The sequence below is a fragment of the Acinonyx jubatus genome, chromosome A2 (genome assembly GCF_027475565.1).
Source record: "Acinonyx jubatus isolate Ajub_Pintada_27869175 chromosome A2, VMU_Ajub_asm_v1.0, whole genome shotgun sequence".
Taxonomy (NCBI): Eukaryota; Metazoa; Chordata; class Mammalia; order Carnivora; family Felidae; genus Acinonyx; species Acinonyx jubatus.
Genome location: NC_069383.1, coordinates 129,818,597 through 129,842,637, shown reverse-complemented (window position 1 = coordinate 129,842,637; position 24,041 = coordinate 129,818,597). Strand labels below are relative to the sequence as shown.

Here is a 24,041-nt window from a genome sequence, read left to right as displayed (position 1 = left end):
GGAGGAGAATGGAGGAGGGGGAGGAGGAGGAGGAGATGGTGGAGAATGGAGGAGGAGGAGAGTGAATGAGGAGGAGGGGGAAGAGAAGAATGGAGGAGAATGGAGGAGGAGCAGGAGAAGAGGAAGAAGAAGGAGGAGGAGGAAGAGCAAGAGAAGGAGGAGAAGAAGGGCTTCTCATTATTGAGCAACTACTCTGTGCCACCTAAGCTGGAACTTTTTACATATTACAGCTATATTTTACAGTAAGGTTGCAAAAAAGGTGGCAAAGTTAAGACTTAAGTTCAGGGCTTTGAGTACAAGACTGGATACAGGAAACTAAAGGGTTGAATCAGCTTTTATAACTTTGGGCTGGTCTCTGTCACTTACTAGTCTCAACACTGGAAAAAATGTGTCTTTGTTTCTGTGATTTTAAGATGAGGCTTATGATAATTGTCCCTAGCTTTACTTGGAGGACTATTACAAAGATAAATAAGCTGATATAAATGATATAAGGGGAAGTTTTTAGAAATACTTCTTTTGTGCATAAAAAATAGAAACATGGGGGTTAGAAGGTAAGAGATTCTTCCCCTGTATTTCATGCAGTTTGGAATGGCACTGAGTTAAACACATATGCCAACTTCAGACATGTTCAAATATATGTCTTAAAATACATAAAATAGTGTATACTATCAGGTCTCAAAGGATTTTAGGGAAAATGAGACTAATTTTGAATCATTTTTCTTGCTTTTATATAGGAAAGATGTGGCATCATTAAAAAAGCACAGTGTATATTTACATGAACTTGCATGGAATCATGTCCAAGAATGAATAAAGCAAGCTGTATAATACCATATACAGCATAAATCAATTATATTAAACAAAGATGCACACTGAAAACACCATTATCTACGGATGAAATGCTTATAGTTCTAGAGAGGTCTAGAGTAAACTGCAACATTTGGAGTGGGAAGATAATCAAAAGGGACTGGCTTCAACTATCATGTTAAATGATTTTTATAAAAACACATTTATGTATATGTAATATAAAAATATTTTTTAAAGGATAAATTAAATATTATATTTTAAAAAATCTACCCAGGGGCACCTGGCTGGCTCAGTTGGAAGAGCATACAACTCTTGATCTTGGGTCATGAGTTTGAGTCTCACATCGGGTGTAGAGATTATGACAAAAAAATAATAAACTTAAAAAAAATCCATCCATAATCTCACAACAAAATAAAATTAGAAGAACAAAAAGTGGAAAACTACCCATAACTCTATCACCGAGATATAATTAAGGTTAACGTGTTGTTTTACAGTCTCTGAGACTAAAATGAGATCAAAAAGCACTTATTGCTTATAACCTGCTTTTCTCAAATTTTTCCATCAGCAAATATTCTAGATCTAATCAGTATCTCACGAAGTTGAATCTACACATTCACCTCTATGAAACTGTGCACGCAGGTCAACCCTAAAGCAAACTTTTTCGGCGAGAGGGTGACAAAGTATATATAGAAGTATATGGGTCAAAAAGCCCTTCATCTCACATCCATCGAACGGGATGGTAATCAAAACTCACAACTGTGTTGTAAAACCTATTTATTTCTTCATAAACAAAGCTTATTCAACAAAGCCTTTCAAAACAGTGGAATTAAAAAAAAAAATCAAGTGAGTTGAAGAGATGGGAACCATTTTGGCGAAATTCAAGGCGGCTATCTCAGGAGGGCAACACTGCCCTCTAGGGGTGAAAGACTGCCTCTGCACACCGATCACCAGGAGGTACTTCCAAGCATAATCTCAAGGAACTCTACCCCGCCCTCCAGCAGGGCCAGGGATTTATTTTTGTTGGTCACCATCACTACCTTTCTTATGTAACGGCACAACTCTATTTTTCCATTTCTCTTCTTGGCCTGTGGAGTAGGGCATAGACAGTGGCTAGTTTCATTGACAAAATGTTCCCCTCAGCGTTGCCTTACTCCGTTTAGAGAAGTTCACTGAAGGCAAAAGGCTGATGTGGCATCTAGGTTGGAAAATACAATTCAGACAGCATCCTGGGAGGGATCCGACTCAGTGGTTTTATGGGGGGCGGGGGAAAGGGAGTGCTGAAAGAAAATACTTTCCAAAAATATTTACCAGACAAAGAAAAAGAGCTAGGCTTGTGACCAAGACATTCCAAAGAGACACCCTTAGACAGAAGCAATTTTCCAGACCTGTTCCCCAGAAAGGTGGAAATGGCCAAATCTACCCCGCCCCCCCCAAGCCCTGCTCATACTTCTTCTGAAAATAAACACAGCTAGAGCCAGAAGACACCTTCCAAACTGGTCATAATTCAAAAATAGACTCTGCTGTCACTTGCAGGGGAGTTCACAGAGGACAGTTTGGAGCCAGGCTTCTTGGAAAGACTATAACCATCAACCACTGTCGCCAAAGGAGATAGCTGGAGGAGGTGCCTGAGTGAGACTTTCTTCTCCCAGGAGAGGATTTAGAAAGAAATCCCAGAGGAGAAGAGGGGGAGGGTGGCCCAAGGCATTAAAGAAAGTCATTCATATTATTCCTTTTCCTTCTGAAGAGAAAGTCTGATATCTGCATGCCTGATTTATACACTGCTTGGTTATGCTCACCTGAACTGGGAGCCTTCCCAGAAGCCATCCATGTAGCCAGGACCCCCTTTTCCAGACCACCATGAACACTGGAGCCTGGGGAACTTGCAACACCAGTCATGAATTATGTAACTCCTGGGCATAACATCCTGCAGTGGCCTAGGATCTATGTGACACGCAGGGCTCACTCACCTATGATCTTGTCCGTCTTATATCTTGCTCTACCGTGTAATCATATACATTACCATGCTCATGCACTGGCCCATAGAATAAGTCTTCCCTGGAATGTCATCTCCCATTCCTCTCCACTCTACCCCAAGTCTACTTGCCTTGCACTGTCCATTGGTAATTACCCTCTTTTTTAAAAAAATTATTTATTTATTTATTTATTTATTTATTTATTTATTTATTTATTTATTTTGAGAGAGACAGAGAGCCTGCAAGTGGGGGAGGGACGGTGAGAGAGAGAATCCCAAGCAGGCACTGCACTGTCAGCATGGAGCCCGATGTGGTGCTTGAACCCACGAACCATGAGATCATGACCTGAGCCAAAATCAAGAGTCAGATGCCCAACCGACTGAGCTACCCAGGTACCCCTGTAGTCATCCTCTTGTGTGAATTCCACTCAAGTCCTCCTTTAGCCCTTTCTGGACACTGAACTTACTGCCAGTACCAAAAATAGCATGACAGCTTCCTTTTAGTGGGTGCCTGTGCACGCCTGACCTGCCTTAACAGTACATCATACTAGTACCCTTTACACGTGTCCTATATAGTCCTTATTATATAGGTACTATTATTATGCCCGATGTACTGATGAGAAAAGCAGAGGGTCAGAGATGTTAAGTAACTGGCCTAAAATTACATATCTACCACAATTCTAAAACATCTACTCCTTGCCTCCCTTTCAACCTTTAACTTGCACCACTTTCCTCCTTACCCTCTATATTCTAGTCACAGTGGATTTTTTTTTCTTTCTCAAAACTACAAAATAACTGCCCCCCCCCCCCCCCCCCCCGCCCACAAAGTCTAGCTCAGTCTCACCTCGAGGCTTTCACACCGGCTTTTGTCTGGAATGCCTTCCAAGTTTTGCAGAACTGGTTCTTGCTTTTTATTACATGGCACCTCCTAGAAGTGTTCCTTGTCCACCGATCTAAAACTGCCCCCCCCAACCTTTCTTGATTATGGCCTTGATCATGTTCTTCCAAGCATGTATCATTTCTAGTGATTTCTCACCGATCTATGTGTTTGTTCTGCTAGACCACACCGTTGCAATATAAGCTCCAGGAAAGCAAGCACCTTGTCTCTGCTGTGCACAGCTGAATCTCTGGAACCTAGGACAATGGCTGGCAATTGGTAAGCACTCAAGAAATATTTGTTGAATGAATAAGTTATTCCAATATTCATGCTTTTTGTCTCTATTCTATGTGACCTCTCTAAATTAGGGCTTACAGCACTTACAGTTTAACCATATAACTTAGCCATTACGTATTTTAGGATTTCGCCATATTCTATTTGCTATTGTTGCATTCACAATCACTTACAACCTGTGTGTGTGTGTGTGTGTGTGTGTGTGTGTGTATTTGTGCATGCGTCTAATCACTGATTCACATGAACTAGCCTTGTCTTTCCAGCGAAGAGCTTGTGGTCAGAGGTTTATCTGCCCTTCCTATTTCACCCAGCAGAGGACTGATCATACAGGGTCTCAAATAGTTGTTGCGTGAACTGATAATTTTGTGATTCTGAGTGAGGTGAGTGATGTCTAGTTTACTTTCTTTCTGGTTTGTGGAACCCTATTCAGGAAGCATCCTGGGCCTGGGATCAAAGTTTTCAGGTTTTTGTGTCTCCCAGCAAGTGATTGCCTGGTGTTGTCCAGCCCAAGTCCTGAGCCTGATGGCATTTCCTGCGGGGGGTGGGGGTTGTTGCGGTTGGGGGGGTCCTAGGCTAGTGGCCCACCTAGGCTGGAAATAATCAGAAGCAAGATATTAAAAAAAAGTAACCCCTTCTTGTGATTATTTTCTGCCTGGTTAAACTAAAGAACTGAGGTAACATTTGAACTTCTTGGAGTACAAGAAGAATGCTCACTGGTAGGCCAATATATTCTGTGCCTGGAATGCATTTTCTTGAATTTTATATTTGGGGTTTTTTTTTAATGTTTATTTATTTATTTATTTACTTATTTGTACTGTAGTATTTATTTATTTATTTCCTGACAAAATGACTTCCAGCAAAATGCAACAAATTTTGTCTTTGAAGCCTAAGCAATCTTTTCATCCTTATACACTTTTAAAATGGCATTATAGATGTTGAATGTTTCTTTATTTTAGAGAGACAGAAAGAACATGAGTGGGGAGGGGCAGAGAGAGAGACACACACACACAGAATCTGAAGCAGGCTCCCGGCTCTAAGCTGTCAGCACACAGCCTGATGCTGGGCTTGAACCCAGCAACCGTGAGATCATGTCCTGAGCCAAAAAGTCAGATGCTTAACTGACTGAGCCACTCAGGTGCCCCCAAATTCTTATGATTTTATTGTTATATATAGGTCTAATTTCAGAAAGCATTTAAATTATTGATAAATATATGCAATGTCCAAGTTAACATAAAAAATGAAGGTAAAAGAAAAAAAGATAGTGAAGAGATGACATAAAATGGACCTAAGCAGAACTGGAAAAGTTTATTCTGTATTAAAATTCTACAGTATTTTTCAGGTGGGCCACACATCTGCCTTTAAACTTCCTTGCCATCAACACCCACGACATTAATTCTCATTTCAATATATGAGTGAGTAACAATCTAGTATTTCTTTTTATGGTTATTATTTTGAGAGAGAGAGATGGAGCACGAGCAGAAGGGGCGGAGAGAGAGGGAGAGAGAGAATCCCAAGCAGGCTCATGCAGAGCCCTACGCAGAGCTGATGTTGCAAACTGTGAGATTATGACTTGAGCAGAAATCAAGAGTCAGATGCCCAATGATTGAGCCACCCACACACCCCAAAAATCTAGTGTTTATATCAATCATACACATCTATATTTAAAAAAATGTGCAGATGTACTAGCAACAATAACAACCTCATTACAAAACAAATTTCTAAAACACTTGGGGCAATATTTTCGTGTTTAAAAATGATCAATATTCCCTTTCTTCTCCCTTTCCACTAATAGTCCTAGGAGAGAAATCCTGTTATTAAACAATCTTTAACTAAGCAGGGCATATTCTAATTCTTGGGGCATTTCCAGCAATTTTTTACTAATTGTGAATGACAGTGAGTAGGTAGTCCAGATGAAAGGGAAAGAAATGAACGTTACTAAAAGACTTACGTGTCGTCCGTAAATGTTATTCCAAAGTACTCCTTTTCTTTCAGGTTGAAATGTGAAGCCACAAGGTCCAGCAATTCTCTTGATAAAAGTTTGGGCTGTCAAAATAAAATGTTATCAGAAAAGCAATTTCGTTGCCTCACTCTCTTTTTGCTACCACCCTTCTCTGCCCCAAATAGTTCAAAGCAGCTTTTGTTTGTTTGTTTTTAAATATCTGCCCCCTTTGGCTGCCTAGGTTAATCTACTATAGACCATTCTCCAAGAGATTGGGAAGGGGGAGAAATGTTAATAGAAACATCAATGAGATCGTCAGTTTCATGTATTTGCAATTCAGTCCAGTAATTTACTTTTTCCTCTCAGGGGACAATGTATTTACTAACATGATGATGTTTTGGAAAAATACTTTTTTTAAAAGTCATTTTGAATGTTTATTTTTATTTATTTTTGAGGGAAAGAGAGCATGGGTGCACCACCAGTGGAGGGGCAGAGAGGGAGGGAGGGAGGGAGAGAGAGAGAGAGAGAGAGAGAGAGAGTCCCATAGCACAGAGCCTGCCATGGGGTTCAATCCTACAAAACGTGAGATCATGAACTGAGCCAAAATCAAGAGTTGAATGCTTAACCAACTGAGCCACCAGGTGCTCCTGAAAAAATACTCTTTTATAGGCACTATGGTGCTAGTGACCAAGACAAAGAATATCAAACACCTCACTACGTGGACTGTAGGAATAATCTTGCCTGCAGGGTGCCAGTTGAAGAGGCTGGAGACCCAAGGCTGTGGGATCAGAGATAAAACTATGACTCTACTACTCGTTACCATTTATTGTCCCAAACTCCTTCTATCCATTATCTCACTTTGTGCTCAGGATGAGCCTATGAGATAGGGGTTCTTATTGCCCTTTTATAGATGAGGGGGCCAAAGTCAAGAAAAGCTAAGCACCTGGATTGATGTTACAGTCAGTAAGGGCAGGGAATTGAACCCAGTTCTGTCTGATTCCAAAGCCTACGCTTTTCATCTCTCTCTCTTGAGATGGAGTGATCTTACCCATTGCATATACGATTGTCACCAGTGTTTCCTAAACACTTAGAAGAAGGATCTAATCTATGAACTTTTGAGAAGCACTGGGCCTGGTGGCAAAATGCATGTTTTGGAATCAGGGGGAACATCCCGGGTGATAGCAGACGCCTGATTTGCAGGAACAAGGGAAGAAAAGGGTGATATGCAAGAGGGCATCTACATAGACTCTTTCTGAACTTAGAGCCAAACAGTTTAGGGCTCATTATGGTGGTTTGAGAGTTGGATGTTTGCTGCTGGGGAAGAAAGAATGGTCATGATTAAAAAAAAAAAAAAGAAATAAAGAAACAGGCAGAAATCTGGACTAAAAGGTCCACTCTGGCTAAACAGTGTTGACTATTTTTATTCTAATTGAAGCCTATGCATAGTGGGTGAGAAACGAGCCACAGAAGGGAGAAGAATTTAGGTTTGGTCAAAGGAGAGAGTTCTGGCTATAGCTACAGTGTGGCTATCAAAGGGAATTTCCACAATTTCTTTTTAGGTCCTTGGGCCACAGTGTTGAGTAAATGAAGAGAGAAGGATCAACAATTAAAATATCACCACTCATATACTCCATATATATTACAAAAAGATTTCATTCTCATATGTAATCTAGCTTGATTTTAGCCATAATTCTTTGAGGGAAAGTAAGGAGTCTCAATCCCGGTGCACAGCTGATGAAGTGGGGTATTTAACCTGGACACTGCCGTGTGGCAGCAAAGTGGCAGGATGCAGATTTGCAGCTGACAATAACCCTTTCGGAGAAAGATTACAATGCTCCGTTTACCCACAAGAGGTTCAGAGAAGTAAAGCTACTTCCTGGGGGTCACACAGCTACTGACGGTCAGAGCTGAGATTAGAACGCAAGGGTCTCCAATCCACATCCCCAGGATATAACTATTCTCACAGGTAGACCAAGTCATCTGACTTAGCAGCTGTCCTTTTGCCCCTCAAACAATCCCAAGTCATTGGCACAGATAAGTGAGTAGCCTGAACAGAGGCCATGAGGCTCACGGAGGGAACCAGTCAGTATGGGCTGTCTCTTCATGGGCAACACCTACCTGAACCAGCAGCTCCAGCCTCCTATCATCCAGGAGGTGCACCTGGCAGTGCCTGCCCTCTGTCATCTGTGGGGACAAGATAGCAAGAGTGGCATCAGTGCTGGGGCTGGCAAGCAACCCCCTGACCTCGATTTATAGTTTGTTTTACATGTGATGTGTTCAGCCTAAAAATGCCTTCAGTTGAGTCAATCGACAGCCTCGATCACAAACAGACTCATGAGGCGGCATTAGCTGTTGGATTAGTCAACCAATCAATTAATTAATTTACTCTTGGATGTAAAAAAGAATGAAAAGCAAAGACAACCCAATATATTGAAAAATAATGTCTATATAGTGTATACAAGATTATACTATGAAAAGTTCGTTTCTTTCCTAGAGGAAACTACTACATTTATCATTGAATCAATATTTTGTTTTTCAAAGGAAAATTCCTATATTCATTGATGTATTTTAATAAATAGAATACATGCATAATTGTAAAGGAAAAGATGACATTACAGTTAAAACTGAAAGTCTCTATCTCTGAAATGTCTGTCCCCTTTATAGTATATCACTACCATAATTAAGAACAATTACAAACACTTAAGATACATAGTTAAGAACAATATCCATCAGCATAAATTTCTTTTTTTTGGGGGGGGGGTGAAAAAGTTTTATTTTTTATTTATTTATTTATTTATTTATTTATTTATTTATTTATTTATTTTTATATATGAAATTTATTGTCAAATTGGTTTCCATACAACACGCAGTGCTCATCCCAAAAGGTGCCCTCCTCAATACCCATCACCCACCCTCTCCTCCCTCGCACCCCCCATCAACCCTCAGTTTGTTGTCAGTTTTTAACAGTCTCTTATGCTTTGGCTCTCTCCCACTCTAACCTCTTTTTTTTTTTTTCCTTCCCCTCCCCCATGGGTTCCTGTTAAGTTTCTCAGGATCCACATAAGAGTGAAACCATATGGTATCTGTCTTTCTTTGTATGGCTTATTTCACTTAGCATCACACTCTCCAGTTCCATCCACGTTGCTACAAAAGGCCATATTTCATTTTTTCTCATTGCCACGTAGTATTCCATTGTGTATATAAACCACAATTTCTTTATCCATTCATCAGTTGATGGACATTGAGGCTCTTTCCATAATTTGGCTATTGTTGAGAGTGCTGCTATGAACATTGGGGTACAAGTGCCCCTATGCATCAGTACTCCTGTATCCCTTGGATAAATTCCTAGCAGTGCTATTGCTGGGTCATAGGGTAGGTCTATTGTTAATTTTCTGAGGAACCTCCACACTGCTTTCCAGAGCGGCTGCACCAATTTGCATTCCCACCAACAGTGCAAGAGGGTTCCGTTTCTCCACATCCTCTCCAGCATCTATAGTCTCCTGATTTGTTCATTTTGGCCACTCTGACTGGCGTGAGGTGATACCTGAGTGTGGTTTTGATTTGTATTTCCCTGATAAGGAGCGACGCTCCATCAGCATAAATTTCTAATTATATTTATTGTCACTTATAATTGCAATACTGGGAAATATTCTTTGTCAAATATTTAAACAATACATAGAATACAAAGATCCCCCTTCACTAACTCACACTCCACACATCATTTTACCTATAGAAATCACCACCCTGTGAGTTTGAGGATAATCCATACACACTGTTTTTACATGTATGTTCAGATATAGATATATACATATTTTCAAAAAATTCAGAGTAAATGGTTTGCTTTGAATATTGTTATATTGGACATTACCTGAGTGAGAAAAAAGCCAGAGCAAGATTTAAAATAAGGTCTAACTGGACTACAACAAAAAAAGTCATCTTTTTAAATACTCTTCTTCTATACAGTGGGAAGAAAGAAATAAATATGTCAGTTCAAATCACTTTACTTCTTTTGTAAAACCCACACAAACAAACCCCAAAAACATGTACTATGGAAAGAGAAAAATCAAATACTCAAAAGATCAACTGATACAACATGAATCCATTAAGGAGTATGTCAAACTCGTACAATATTTCAAGTTACTCTGTTATCGCATAATCCAAATGAATTTTATTTCCTGATTTTAAAAAAGCATCTTTTTTTCCTTTCTTTTTTCCTTTTTCCTTTTCCTTTGCTCAGACTAGTGAATTTTCCTTTTGTCAACACATAATTCTATCCTAGAGAATTAAATAGTAAATGTATTTTTGTGTATGTGCATGTCTGCCCATCTCATGACAATCACAGTCAGTGGTGGCCATGTTTGTACAACTTGGTCCTAGCCCTTCAGCCTCAGACTTCAGCTGATTGGACCAGGGAACAGACACCTGACTCAAGCTGGGCCAATCAGAGCCTCAGTCCAGAGAATCTGGAATTGGGTCGGAGAGGATGAGAAAGTGGTTGCTGTAGGGGCTGTGGTGTGTGGACAAAAAGGAAAGCAATCTGCAGAGAGAATGAAGGAGACAAGCAGCTGGACGGGGCCAAGAGAAATCACGCAATCTGAAAGGGAAAGCTCGAGAGAGTTGCTGTCTGGGTTCCTAACATCTTTCTAGTCACTTGTAGTCACTTCGGCTGGTTCGGGTGAATTCTTGTTCTTGAGTTCCATGAAACACCTCTGTATTCTTTTAATAAATACACTTCTTCTTTCTTATTGAAACTAACTTGAGTCAGATTCTGCTTCTTGCAACTAAAAGCATCTTTGTAAGATACCACAGGTATCTATACCTAAATCAGAACAAAAGGTTTCCAAAGGATGGACTCCCCACATGATATCATTAATATAGAGAAGTCATCTACTCATAATCACTGATCAACAAATACAACAGCCAAGAGAAAGGCTGACATTGGGGGGTTGGGGAATGAACAAACATCCCAGTAGGTGAAAGGACAAGTTGCCACATAAGACAAGCTGGAAAACGGCAATGCAGATGAACCGGAGGAGAAAAAATGCTACAGTTTTATGCCCATACTGGCACATCCATGTTCAGTATTCACCGAGCCCTTTCCTCTGTGGGAGGATGCCTCCTCGGGGAGGCCAGAGTACTGCTTTGATCACCTCTAAGCAATAGAGAGGCCTGCCCTTGTCACTTGCTTAAATCAGAGGTTGAAAAGTTGTGGATGTATTTTTTTTTTTTTGTCAGAACAATGCTTATGAATAAATTTTAGTTGATGACATTAGAAATCAGAAGATGCCACTTAAAAATGTAGATGGTATGATCTGGAAACACTGGGCTGGATGTCCTCCATGGCAACATTTGGCCAGGATAGGGCAGAGCAGCTCCCTCTTTAGATGGGGTTTGTGGTCTCTGCTTCCCCAAAATTTATTACCCGCCAGGTTCCTAGGAGTCCTGTCATGAGAAAAAGCAAACCCCTATTTAAGTTCACATGGTACCAGGGAAGAGACAAAACAATGTCAAATGAGGGCCTGCTGTGCACCAGGCCAACTGCCTGACACTTGACCTTCATTAACATATAGTATTTCAACTACTATGCAAGCCTATGAAAGGGGCATCCTCATTTTGTTTTGTACTGTTTTGTTTTGGGGGACATCCTCAATTTAAGCACCAGGAAACCACGGCCTGAGAAATGATGTAAGTTGCATAAGCATTCTAAGCCAGACTTGGGCTCAAAATCATATTTTATCTCTTATTAGCTGTGTTACCTTGGAGAAGATACTTAACCTTTCTGAGCCTCATAAGCAATGTCCTGGTAGCTTTCAATCTGATACCCCTGAGAATGAAATAAACCACTTCGACAAAGACAATTATTATACTCCTTATTTGCCTAAAATTTAACAAATAGCTAATAAACCTTCCTATAATTCATTTATTCTCCCATCAAAAACATTTTTATTTTTTAATTTAGAGAGAGATGGAGAGCATGAGTGGGGGTGGGGGGCAGGGGGAGACACAGAGAGGGAGAAAGAGAGTCCCAAGCAGGCTTTGTGCTGTCAGAGAGGAGCCCAGTGAGGGGCTCGATCCCATGAACCCTGAACCCTGAGATCACGATTTAAGCTGAAATCAAGAGCCAGATGCTTAACTGACTGAGCCACCCAGGTGCCCCTAAACATTTTTCTTTTTTCTTTTAAGTTTATTTATCTATTTGAGAGAGAGAGAGAGAGAGAGAGAGAGAGAGAGGAAATCCTAAGCAGTTTCCACACTATTAGCGCAGAGCCTGATGCCGGGCTCAAACTCATGAACTGTGAGATCATGACCTGAGCTGAAACCAAGAGTCGGACACTTGACTGATGGAGCCACCCAGGCGCCCCCAGAATCACTTTTGAACTCCACAGACACCATCCGAACATTTTCAGGCTTGATCCCACCCCAGTGGCACCCTTCCTCACGTGGAATAAAAACATTAAAAAATCATCTCTTCAGAAAGTTTCACTTACCACCCACACAGATTTGATACCCTTCCTGCCACTTCCTCTTCCATTCAACCCCAGGAAGATGAAGATTAAAAATCGTACATACTGGATTAAAACTCCCACCTCAGTCTGTGGCTGCCCTGTGTTTGCTCCCCAGTTGGTGGAGCGGGTCCTCTGATGCTAAGCGCTGGGTGCTGGTGGAAGGACCTTGTCCATCTGGTCACCGGTCAAATGAGGAAGAGCAGAGGGAAGTGAGAATTGGGCACAGGCCAGACCTCTGGCTTCGGGGTGTGCCCTGAGGCCCTGACCTGTAGCCCATAGTGGGGTTCAAGTCTGTGTGAAAATGCCCCACCCCCAACCCCCAATACCACGACCTGATTTAGGAGAGAAGAGAGGAGGAAGACTTGGTAAGAAATCCAAAGGCGAGTCCAGATAGGGCAGTGTGGGACCATTCATAACAACCGGGGTCAACTCATAAAGTAAGAGGAAATCACAACTACAGAAAAAGACCAGAACCTCAGCCCCGCTTGGGTTTTGCACTAGTGGTTCTTTGGAACAAGGAAATATGAAAGCTTGGTAAGGGAAGCGGCAAGCTGCTTTCTTTTTTTCTTTCTTCTTCTCTCTTGTTCTTTTGACCTTTTCTGAAAGCCTAACATGAGAGGGTCTACCCCATAAAAATGACTCTTCAGGATTTTTTGCGGGGTGACCCATCCGAAGTCTAATTCACCATCATCCCTTGCCTGGATATGTGCAAAACCGGCTGTCTAACCAGGCTCCATGCTTTTATTTGAGTCCTGTAAGGATCCAAACTCCACATGGCTATGCCTCTCAAATACAGATGAAATCCCTTCACTTTCTTAAAATTGCCCAAACTCCTTACCTTGTCAACAATGTCCACACAACCAACCCCTTACCCTCTCTAATTTTATTTCCAAGCCATCTGCCTTTGTACTAACATACCATCCACACTGGCCTTCTTTTCGTTTTCAAAATAAAGGTTGTTCCTCCTTTGAAATTTTGCATTTGCTGTTCCTCTGGAATGCCCTTCCCTGGGTCATTGCATGATTAGGTCCTTTCACATCTTTCAGATCTTAAATCAAAAGCCACTGTTTCTAAGAGGACTGTCCTCAGAATAAAGTGGAGACTGGATACTCTCTCATATCATGCTGCTTTATTTTCTTTATAGCTAATACTTTTTGTTAGTTTTTTGTTTTTCTGTCATCTTTTTTTTTTTTAAAGCTTATTTATTTATTTTGAGAGAGACAGAGAGAGTGTGGGGGACGGACAGAGAGAGAGGGAGACAGAGAATCCCAGAGAATCTCTGCACTGTCAGCAAGGAGCCTGATGTGGGGCTCAAACTCACGAACTATGAGATCATGACCTGAGCCAAAATCAAGAGTCGAATGCTTAACCCACTTAGCCACCCAGGCATCACTCTGTCCTTATTTTTCACCATCAGAATGTTAAATTTCATGGCACAGACCTTGATAGATTTGTTCACTACTGTATCCCCAGGGCCTAGAACAGTGTCTGCAGGGTAAGAATGTGGTCAATAAATACCTGAGTGAAGGAATGCCTTTACTGCTCAGAACATAGACACAGTTAATAATGAATTAAGTTCACAAATGATTTAAATTTGCATAGCATAATGTAAAGTGAGGATGTTCCGAAACACCTCCCAAGCCTTGGCCCAGACAGACTCTCTACATAACAAACAAGCTTTCTACCCTGAAAACAAGGTGTGCTATTAAACTCTTCATCAGATGAGATATTCTGGAAGAACTGGAGAGAGGTAGAAGGGTGTATCTAGGACGTTCTTACTTTGGGATCTATTGAGTGGATGGAGTTTTATATTTCTCCCAAATGATGTCAATCCTAGCTGAACAGGGGCTCCTTTATATCATCTCTGGGTGTTGACTGAATATGAGCTATTGACACTCCCGTTCAGAGAATGGCCTAGACTGACACAGATGTCTCCATACCGAGTCAGCTGTGATTTTCCTTCGAGTTCTTTCAAGATGGTGCCTACCCTCCCAATGTGCAATCATTGGGAACCTCTTTTACGAATCTCAACGAACAATTCTCCTAGCTTCTATAACCACTTACTATGTCATGTGAGTGCACGTGCAAGTTTCTCCTCTCATGCTACTTACATTCCTAGGAGGTGAAGAGTTTTACAATTTAGATTTTGTAGATGACAAAAGTGAAGTGCAGAGAGGTTAGGTAACTTGTCTTGGGTCATGTTACTATGAACTGGGGTGGAATCTCAGGTTCCCTTAGTTGCATAGGAGCAGGACTCCTGTGTGTCTTGTAGGTTCACTGGGAGTAGAGGGCAAAAGGGAGGCAGTGAGAGAGAGAGGGGCAGGTGGCATAAAAGCAGCAAAGGGAGAAAGGAAAATTGGCTGGGTGACGAGAATGATAAAGAAGCAAATTCCGTTTTCCAAAGACAAAACTGGGTAACTGAGTGATCGGACTTAGGAAAAATGTTAACAATAATTAATGGCCATTGACCACGTGCCTGGCACTAATCCGAGCCCTTTCCTTTATTTACATGGGCTATTTAAAGTCATTTTCAATTATGTTTTTATTTTATTTTATTTTATTTTATTTTATTTTATTTTATTTTATTTTATTTCATCTTATTAAATTATTTTTAGTAATCTCAACTCCCAATGTGGGGCTTGAACTCACGATCCAAGATTAAGAAGTACATGCTCCACTGACTGAACCTGCCACGTGCCCCTGAATTCATTTCATAACAAGCCTGTGAGGCAGATTCCAACACTAGCTTCATTTTGTGGATGAGAAAAATCGAGGCTCCAAGAAGGTAAATGACTGACTCCAACTCCACAAAGGCACAGAGATGGGAGGAGTCTCAGAAAGGTAGAAACACAGGCATTCTGACTGCAGAATCTGTGGCCTTCACTGCTATATTACTTCTGCTGTAAGGTATTTCCCATCTAATAGGGCTTATATGTTAAAAGACATAGCTGAGGCATTTAACATATCATCTTGACCACCAAGTAAAACACTGTTCTGGAAGAGCCGCATTTAGACTCACCAAACCAGACTTTCCGGGCTCAGGTCACTATGTGGCACCGAGGCCAGAAGAGGCACAAGGCTTTTGCAATCACTATTTCTTGGCTACCACCTGGCCCTGAACTGAAAAAAAAAAAATACGGGCAGCTGCTAAAAACAGTGTCTATATGTTCGTTATTGATTTTCACTGAACATCAGGATGGACTTCATCCCCCCTGCTCCCCCTGCTTGGGCTGCTGGCTCTGTCATGCTTATGTGAACGCTCTGGGCACAGGATGACATTTATCAATGACGCTTATCATTTATTTGGGTCTGACTCCACAACACTTTGGGCTTAAGATACAGTCTAGAACACAATGCCATTAACATAGTGTCGGTCTGAAACAGGTTTTCATTCATTTGCTCGACTAATATTTATTGAGCACTTTCAAAGTGTAAGCACTGCTCTGGGTAGGAATAGACATCATAATTCTATGAGGGCCGTCTTGTGTATTGTAGGATGTCTAGCAACATCCCTGGCCTCTACCCACCAGATGTCAGTAACACCTCCACCCTGCTTGTGGCCACCAAATATATCTCCAGACATTGCCAAATGTCTCCTGGGGGTGGGAGTGGGGGAATCATTCCTGGTTGAGAACAACTGCTCTAGACATAAGGGGAAGAAAAGAAATTATTAACAATTAAACAAATATTTTCAGACTATTGTAAGGGCTCTGAAATAGCTCAACTAGCAACGGAATTAAGTTCTGAGCATCTGTACAACCCGTATCTTACCCTGGAAGTGTGAGAAATTAGGAAATTGATAGACAGAATTTATATTGGACCACTGTTCTTGACAAGAGGCACCCACTACAGATGGAAGGGATAACGCTGTTTTCCGAACATTAGCATTCAACTGCAAACTCCTTTCAGGCAGCGGCTGAAGAAAAGCAAACCAGGAAGGCTGGTCAGGGAACAGCCATTTTCTGCAGCTCCGGCATAAACCTGGCAAGGAATTTTGGTCAGCTTTAGCAGACAGTCTCTGGGGAGGGCAGTCTCATAAAAGACAATCGCTTATCAGATTATAGCCTGATCTCTTAAGGCTGGCAAAAAGAAAGCCCAACTTTCAAAGGAAGAAAGAAAGGAAAAGAAACAAAACTACTTATTATATCTGGAGCTGAAGGCCATCAGGAGCCCCCAGCCCGGTGTCTGCGAGGTATGCCAGGATTTAGAATCAGGAGGCCTGGATTGTGTCCCAGCTCTGCCATTTAACTAAGAGTAGGGCATCAATATCATGGTATCTCTCTAAATCTCAGTTTCTGCCCCTGTGAAATGAGAATGATAAGAATCAATCTTACTTAGCTTTGTTTGTCTCTTGTATTAATACAGGTTGAACCTCAAATCTACCTCGAAAGTACAGATGATAATCCTATCACCAGTAACACGCTCTATTTATTGGTTATAGATTAGGTGTTAGAGTCTGTGCTAAGTGCCTGGAGTGCATTATCAGCTTTACTCTTACTCTAGTGCACCGAGTACTATGACTAGTGGAAATGATTTGTAAGCTGCTGCGTGCTATTATGTTAACTGTAAGTGGTTATTTTAAGTTGTTTAAACAATTATTTTTCTCAAGGAAAAAGTTCTCTTGGATTATTAAGAGGCCAAGCTGTCAGATTTGAGTTGAAAGTCAATCTACCAGTTAAACCCTGGAGAGAGTGGTCGACCCAGAGCTGAAGATGAATGCCATTCTGATTTCTCAGGGATAATCAACAGACTAACCCAAAACTGCCATTTTTAGCTGCCCTGGTACCCAAAGCTGGGGAAACACTTATAAACCTTGCTTCTTATCTGATTGTGACCAGGGGGTGTCTTGGGCCTGACCGGCTGCTTTTGTTCTCAACCCACACGAAATGGAAATGAGTGTTATGTCTGAGTCATGTGCTTTGACATCCATGACATGCTCTGAATTCTTACAGCCACCTTGTGAAGCAGGTATTTTTGGCCCTCCGTTTCACACTGAAGGAGTAGAGACCCCAAGAAGTTGAGAACAACTTCCCCATGCTTCCTAGCTACTAAAGGACTGAGGCAAACTCAACTAAGAGCTCACCCAACAGCAAGTGGGGGAAACAGGTGACATACTGTCATGGGCGAAGCTGCAATGAAAAGCAGGATTCTCTTTAGAAATACTCTGCACTTTTCCAGTGAGAAACTCAGGTTAGGCACCGATGAGAGACCGTCAAATGTTTATTTTCAGAAAACCATGCAGGATATATCCGCCATTCCTTTCCAGAAAGAAACATCCTCTTTACTTAAAACCAGTTGTTAGGCTGTATTTTTAGAAGTCGTGGTACAGTATCGAGTCGAAAAAGAAAAGAAAAAATGGGAGGACACGGACATTGTAAACAGGAAAAGTCACCAAGTGTAACCAAGAAAAGCCAAGAGCACAGCCCACGGGCTGGGGTGGGGGATTTTAGCTTTTGTCTGCAGTTCAGGTTCGACCAGAAATGAAGTTCTCCCATCAACTTGTAGAAAATGGAAATTTTGGCTTTGGTGATTATGCAAGGAGCAGACACCCTGTGGTTTGGAAACTTTCTGCTTTGCCAACTGTCAGTTTTCTCTTCTCCCGTGAAAAACAGCCTGTAGGAATGAGCGAAAGTACTGCGTCTTTCAAAAACGTAAACGTTCAGACAAGCACAGCTCGGGTGAAGGGATTTTAAAAATAAACTGCAGCATTTGGCAATTGAAAGATATTCTAGGTACCGTTTATTCACTGTACAGCCCATTCAGAAATCTGGGCCGAACGTATGCCATCCACAGAGCACATAAATCACGTCTATTGCCCAGGAAACCTAAAGCTGCACAAAAATTAATTAGAAAACCAAAACCAACTTTCCATTTGTTTTGGAGTACACTTTCATTGTCGGAGCTTTCTTGCTTCCATTTTTCACCAACCCCTGTTAGAATGTCTCTGGTTTATGCTTTTCAAAGTCTCTTTGTTCTTTGTGGTCCATGTACAAGTAGAGGCTGAAATCAGTCCTTGGGAAGTTTATAAATAATACAGACGGATTGTATTAGGTTCCAGAGCACTAGCTGGGTTGGTAGAAAAGTCACATTTGGGTAGGGAATTTAGAAAAGCATCACCAAATTGCGAAAACAGAAAAGTCAAGCACGTGCTGGACAATGTAGAAAATGTCTTACTCATAATGTCCAGGACTCATTTTACCGTCATGGAAAAAACGCTCCCTTCTCAACCTACAGGCTTCTAACATTTAGTGAAGAAAATTCTTGGTCACTTAGTGCAGCTTGCATTTTCAATGGGATTAAGTCTTCTTAAAAAAAAAAAATTTTTTTTTTACATTTCTTTATTTTTGAGAGAGAGAGAGAGAGAGAGAGAGAGAGCACACAAATGGAGGAGGGGCAGAATCTGAAGCAGGCTCCAGGCTCTGAGAAAGGTGTCAGCACAGAGCCCGACACGGGACTTGAACCCAGGAACTGTGATATCATCACCTGAGGCAAAGTCGGATGGTTAACTGACTGAGCCACCCAGGTGCGCCCCCTTTTTTTTTTGAGGTTAACTCAGGCTTCAGTGATTAAAATGAAACAAACAAACAAAAAAGCTGTGGAAGGCCACAGGTCAAGGAGACAAAGGAAATATGAAAAAGGAGCCATAAGCCATTTCTTGAGCCGGAACTAGAAAAATACAATGAGGGGAAAAGAATCTTTCAGGAGAGACAATGGTGATGTGGACTTGTGTCATGGCAACCCATGAGAGCCTACAGTCTCATTTTTGAGCTGGTTGTTAAGCACAACCCAATATTAAAAATTACAGCATATAAACTTATAACAAAATAAATCACATTAAAAATACTAGTAATAAAAGGCACCTGGCTGGCTCAGTTGGTGGAGCGTGTGACTTTTGATCTCTGGGTCATGAGTTCAAGCCTCACGTTGGGCATGGAGCTTATTAAAAAAAAAAAAATACAGGTAATAAATGCTCAAAACTCATCATTTTCCAGTTATTTGTGTTTTACGATTATCTTTGCTCATGAGGTTATTTATGTCTACTGAGTCAGTAGGGCAGCAATACTATTTAATGGCGGCAGGCTATTGTTCACCTCTTCCCAGTCAGATAACAGCGGTAACATGAGGTCGGCCAAGGTGAGAGTATATACACCACAGAAATTGGCAAATGCTATACATCCGGGCCCTTTTCTCCAGAGAACCTCTTGTTAAACACTTACCAGAATAACCCTGGAGAAATTCAGCGGTCATGATCTCGCGGTTCATGAGTTCGAAGCCCACATCAGGCTTGCTGCTGTCACCCTGTCAGCACAGAGCCCCCACTGCATCCTCTGTCCTCCTCTCCTTGCCCCTCACCCGCCTGTGCTCTCTCTCTCTCAAAACAGAAATAAAGTATTAAAAAATAAATAAAATGGGACTAATGATACCTACCAACAGAGCACCTAGCCTGGCAGACAGAGGCCAACAAAAAAGATACCTGTTACACCTTAGTATGATACCTCCCCAAATCCCCAGGACACAAGCTCACTGCTGAGGGTCTGCTGATCAAGGACTGCACTCCTTTCAAATGCTCAGGGCCGTTTGCTTTTCCTGTTCTCTTGCCACTGGAAGGGAAGATTCATTTACTGCTGCTCTCCTAGCTCCTGAAACAGTGCTGAGCCCATCGCGGGGCTTAATAAATACGTATGGAATGAATGACTTTCCCTTTATTTCCATCTGCTGCTCTGCTTCTGAGTCTTCTCCCTCTTTCTGTCAAGGTCTCCTTGGCAAGTGAGTTAACTCCTTTGCCTGTTAATCACCAGATCGCAACCAGCTGTGGTGCTATCTTTCTGGAATCTATCAAACCAGTGGAACTCTTCTCCCTGCCGTGGGCGGCCGCCGTGACCTTACAGCATGGGTGAAAGGCATTTCCAGCTTTTTCATTCACAAGCAGAACTGAGCATGTATCATTATGCTCTGTCGGCAAGTTTCTCCCCGCTTGCACTGCTGCCGTTTGGATCTCAGTTCCGCTCGGCCTCCGGCAGAAGGGACCAAGTCTTGTGAGAGGAAATCTCACCCAACATATGCAGCTGTATCCAGGGAACCAAATATTTTCCCCTGTGGCCCTGCCTCAGCACTGCTGCTTGGACTTGCTGTTCTGGAATAGCCTCTCTGAGGGCGGTGAGGGGCTGGGTCACTTAAAAAAGCATGGGTGCTTCTGGAAAGAGCGGCCTGGATGGGAGCTTATGCAAACTCACCGGGAAATCATTAAGTTCTGGAATTCCTAGTGCCTTTTCCATCATTACTTGCTTTAGTCAGGGGGATAACACAGGGGGGAGCCTGCCCACTTAGCCACTGGGTGCAGGGCAGTGGTTTGGGAACAGCCCCGCAGATGTCAGATGGATATAACGTCTCAGCCTGGCTCTGCCTCTAACTGGCTGGAGACTTCAGACAAGCCACTCAGCTACTGTCTGAGTAGCTGCTGTGACACGGGAATATTTTTGCCTCACACATGGTAAGCATTCCATAAGAAGCAGCTATTGTTACTTTTTAAAATACAGGGTATTATTTGGAAGGGTGAAGGTCAAGAGTATAGGCTCTGGAGTCAGACAGACTTTGGTTTCAACCCCAGCTCTGCTCTTCAGCTCCTGTGTGGCCTTGTTCAGGTGACCTTATTTCTTTTGAGCCTTGTTTTCCCCATCTGAAAATGCGAATACTAATAGTACCCACTTCCTAGGGCTGGGGGTGGGGGGGTCATATGAGATAATATACATAAAATACTTAGCAGAGCACATGCACGTTTTAAGAGTATTATTATACCTTTCACTAATAAAAACCAAGCAATTGCTACACACACTCCTTCAGGGTAGATGTTCTCAAAGGCCATGTTCCGGCGCTAAGCAGGTCCTACTCTGCCCTTGAACTCTACCACAGAGAAAGGAGCAAGTAATATAAATTACTATTATATTAGTACTAATGCCACTTTTCCTGTCTACAGTGCTTAAACTTTCAAAGTGCCTTCATTTCTACTTTTTCTTTTAAACTTTACAAGTTTTAACGTGCCAGAGTGTCCTGTCCCTATTTCATAGATGAGGCCACAGAAGCCTCCAAAGAAGGGATGTGACTTCTTCATGGTCACACAGCTAGACAGAGCCGAGACTCTAGATCGTAGTTCCTGCTTTCTACTGCCCCATTCTCCTGACCTTTACAAAATATTCACTAAGGAGTCAAGTTGAAAACAACAACAACTAAAATACATGTTAGCTCCTACATGCGATGTTTCATCTTGTGCATTTGACAGTGGGAAGACTTTCATTAGCAGGAAATTAGAATTGTAAGAATACAGTTCTCCCAACCCATGGGTCCTTTGGGAATCTTCAATGCTCCATCAGCACGTTCCTGGCTGCCTCAAGTGCTCACTTTGCCTATCCCTGAAGCCTTTTCTTAGACTAAAGTCAATGAAAAGAAATGCACTTTTAAAAAATTGGAGAATTTTGGGTCACCTGGGAGGCTCAGTTGGTTAAGCATCTGACGTCAGCTCAGGTCATGATCTCACTGTTTGTGAGTTCGAGCCCCACACTGGGCTCTGTGCAGACAGCTCAGAGCATGGAGCCTTCTTCAGATTCTGTGTCTCCCTCTCTCTGCCCCTCCCCTGCTCATGCTCGGTCTCTCAGTAATAAATAGACGTTAAAAAAATTTTTTTTTAATTGGAGAATTTTATAACAGCCCTGGTGATGAAAGTCCTGGTTTTTCTGGCTTGAGAACTATTATTCTAACTACTGACACCTTTTGAGTCCTAGAGGGTTTAAGGCACTGGAGCGGGGAACAGTTTTATCAAAGAGACGTGATTTATTTATACAAAGAAAGTGGCCCCTGCAGTGCTGGCAGGGACTGAAAGTGGGGGACCTGCAGAGGTCACCCATAGGTTTCCACAAACATTGTGGCTGGGAATTAGGAGTATTTGTAGAACTTTGTTTTGTTCCATTACAATGCCTTTCCTTTTGTGCTACAGGCAAGTGATGTTTCGCTCAGTTCTTACTGAGATTCATGTGTGTCTCCTTCCCCGCCTCCACAATGGTTAAGTTATTAACGAAAATGGCATGGAAGGCAACCTGGGCTATTTTTTTTTCCCTGTAACTGGATAATACTCCATTTTATTTAAAAAAGAATTTAAATGTTTATTTATTTATTTTGAGAGACAGAGAGAGAGAGAGAGAGAGCATGAGCAGGGGAGGTGCAGAGAGAAAGGGAAACACAGAATCTGAAGCAGGCTCCAGGCTCTGAGCTGTCAGCACAGAGCCCGACATGGGGCTCGAACTCACAAACCACAAGATTATGACCTGAGCCGAAGTTGGATGCTTAACCAACTGAGCCACCCAGGCACCCCAATAGTATTCCATTTTATCATTGCTTCCCTTTGATTACAGAATACCAAATTTCCACCAAATTGCCAACACTCTCCATTTTGCTGGCTTCATTCATGGATTTATTTGGTTTGCTTTGCAGTGAATGAATATTTTTTGACCACCTACTGTGTGTCAGGCTCTTGGGGATAAAATAATAACTGTACCTTTTGTTTGGTGGGTGGGGAATCAGACAAATAAATATAATGCCATAATGGAAGTGATCAGAAATTATTCTTCTTTGGTGTACAGATAATGAGATAGGTCATTTTAAGTGACCTTCCCACTTTCCTAATCAAGACTGGGCAGAAGTGAAAAGGGCAAATCTTTTTTTTTTTTTGTAGGTTTCTAAAAATATTTTCTTTTAATTTATTTTGAGAGAGAGAGAGAGAGAGAGAGAGCGCGTGCAGGAGGAGAAGCAGAGAGACAGAAAAGAGAGAGAATCCCAAGCAAGTTCTGAGGCCATCAGAGCAGAGTCTGATGCGGAGCTCGATCCCACCAGCTGTGAGATCACGACCTGAGCCGAAATCAAGAGTCAGACGCTTAACCGACTGAGCCACCCAGGTGTCCCCAAAATGGCAAATCTTTTGCATCACTGTTCAGTAGAACTCTCTGTGATGCAGGAAATGATGTGGAGTGTGTTGGCTCTTGGATATGGCCGACCCTCTAACGATAGTGGATAATCACGTGTGTCAGCCTCAAGGCGACGTCCCAGACAAAGAGAAAGAAAATGGTGGGCTTCACAGCTTCTTTAATTGCTGGCTCTGTGGCCTTCGGCATTTGATTAAACTTTTTTGAGCCATCATTTTCTCATTTGTAAAATGGGAGGATAAAATTGTAATCCTTAGCACAGATCTCCTCACCTCAAATGAATGGGATTTTCTCCCCCCGCCCTTTTCTTCCTGCCTGTGATAACCTGGGGTGAAAATTAAGTGATAGGACTGGAATTAAGTAATTTGGGAAAAAGCCTTGGAAAATTTGCTCCTTTCCCTTGCCTGTTGGATAACTCTGGTTGAGCAGAGTAATCTGCGGGGCCCAGTAAATTTTGACTGCATCCTTCCCATGAGGTACTTTCAGTCAACAGCCCTCGGGTTTCAGGAGAACTTAGGCCGAAGGTCTAAAGTCTGAATGCCCGGCTTCAGATCTCAGCGAGACCATTTTATCCAGTATGTGATTACCATCCATTCCGGGATTCACAAATAGTTATCACGCTGTCATTGGGTGCCAGAATTTATCACAGAGTCGGGATATTCTGCAGGGACACAGCCAA

The 24,041-nt window shown here is 42.0% G+C and overlaps 1 protein-coding gene across 13 annotated transcripts in view; it reads right to left on the bottom strand.

The window, feature by feature from the left end:
- The window catches only part of FRMD4B (FERM domain containing 4B), a 321,646-nt gene that overhangs the window by 113,790 nt on the left and 183,815 nt on the right, over nucleotides 1-24,041 (bottom strand). For 11 of the 13 annotated variants that reach the window (XM_053219080.1, XM_053219079.1, XM_053219085.1 and 8 more), the window contains 2 exons: nucleotides 8,005-8,070; nucleotides 5,896-5,990 (listed from right to left, as the gene is read on the bottom strand). In XM_053219080.1, coding sequence (XP_053075055.1) covers nucleotides 5,896-5,990; nucleotides 8,005-8,070 — 161 coding nt within the window. Of the gene's footprint in view, nucleotides 1-5,895; nucleotides 5,991-8,004; nucleotides 8,071-12,374; nucleotides 17,868-24,041 lie in introns of those variants that run through there. The other 2 variants (XM_053219087.1, XM_053219086.1) reach the window with 2 other exon arrangements.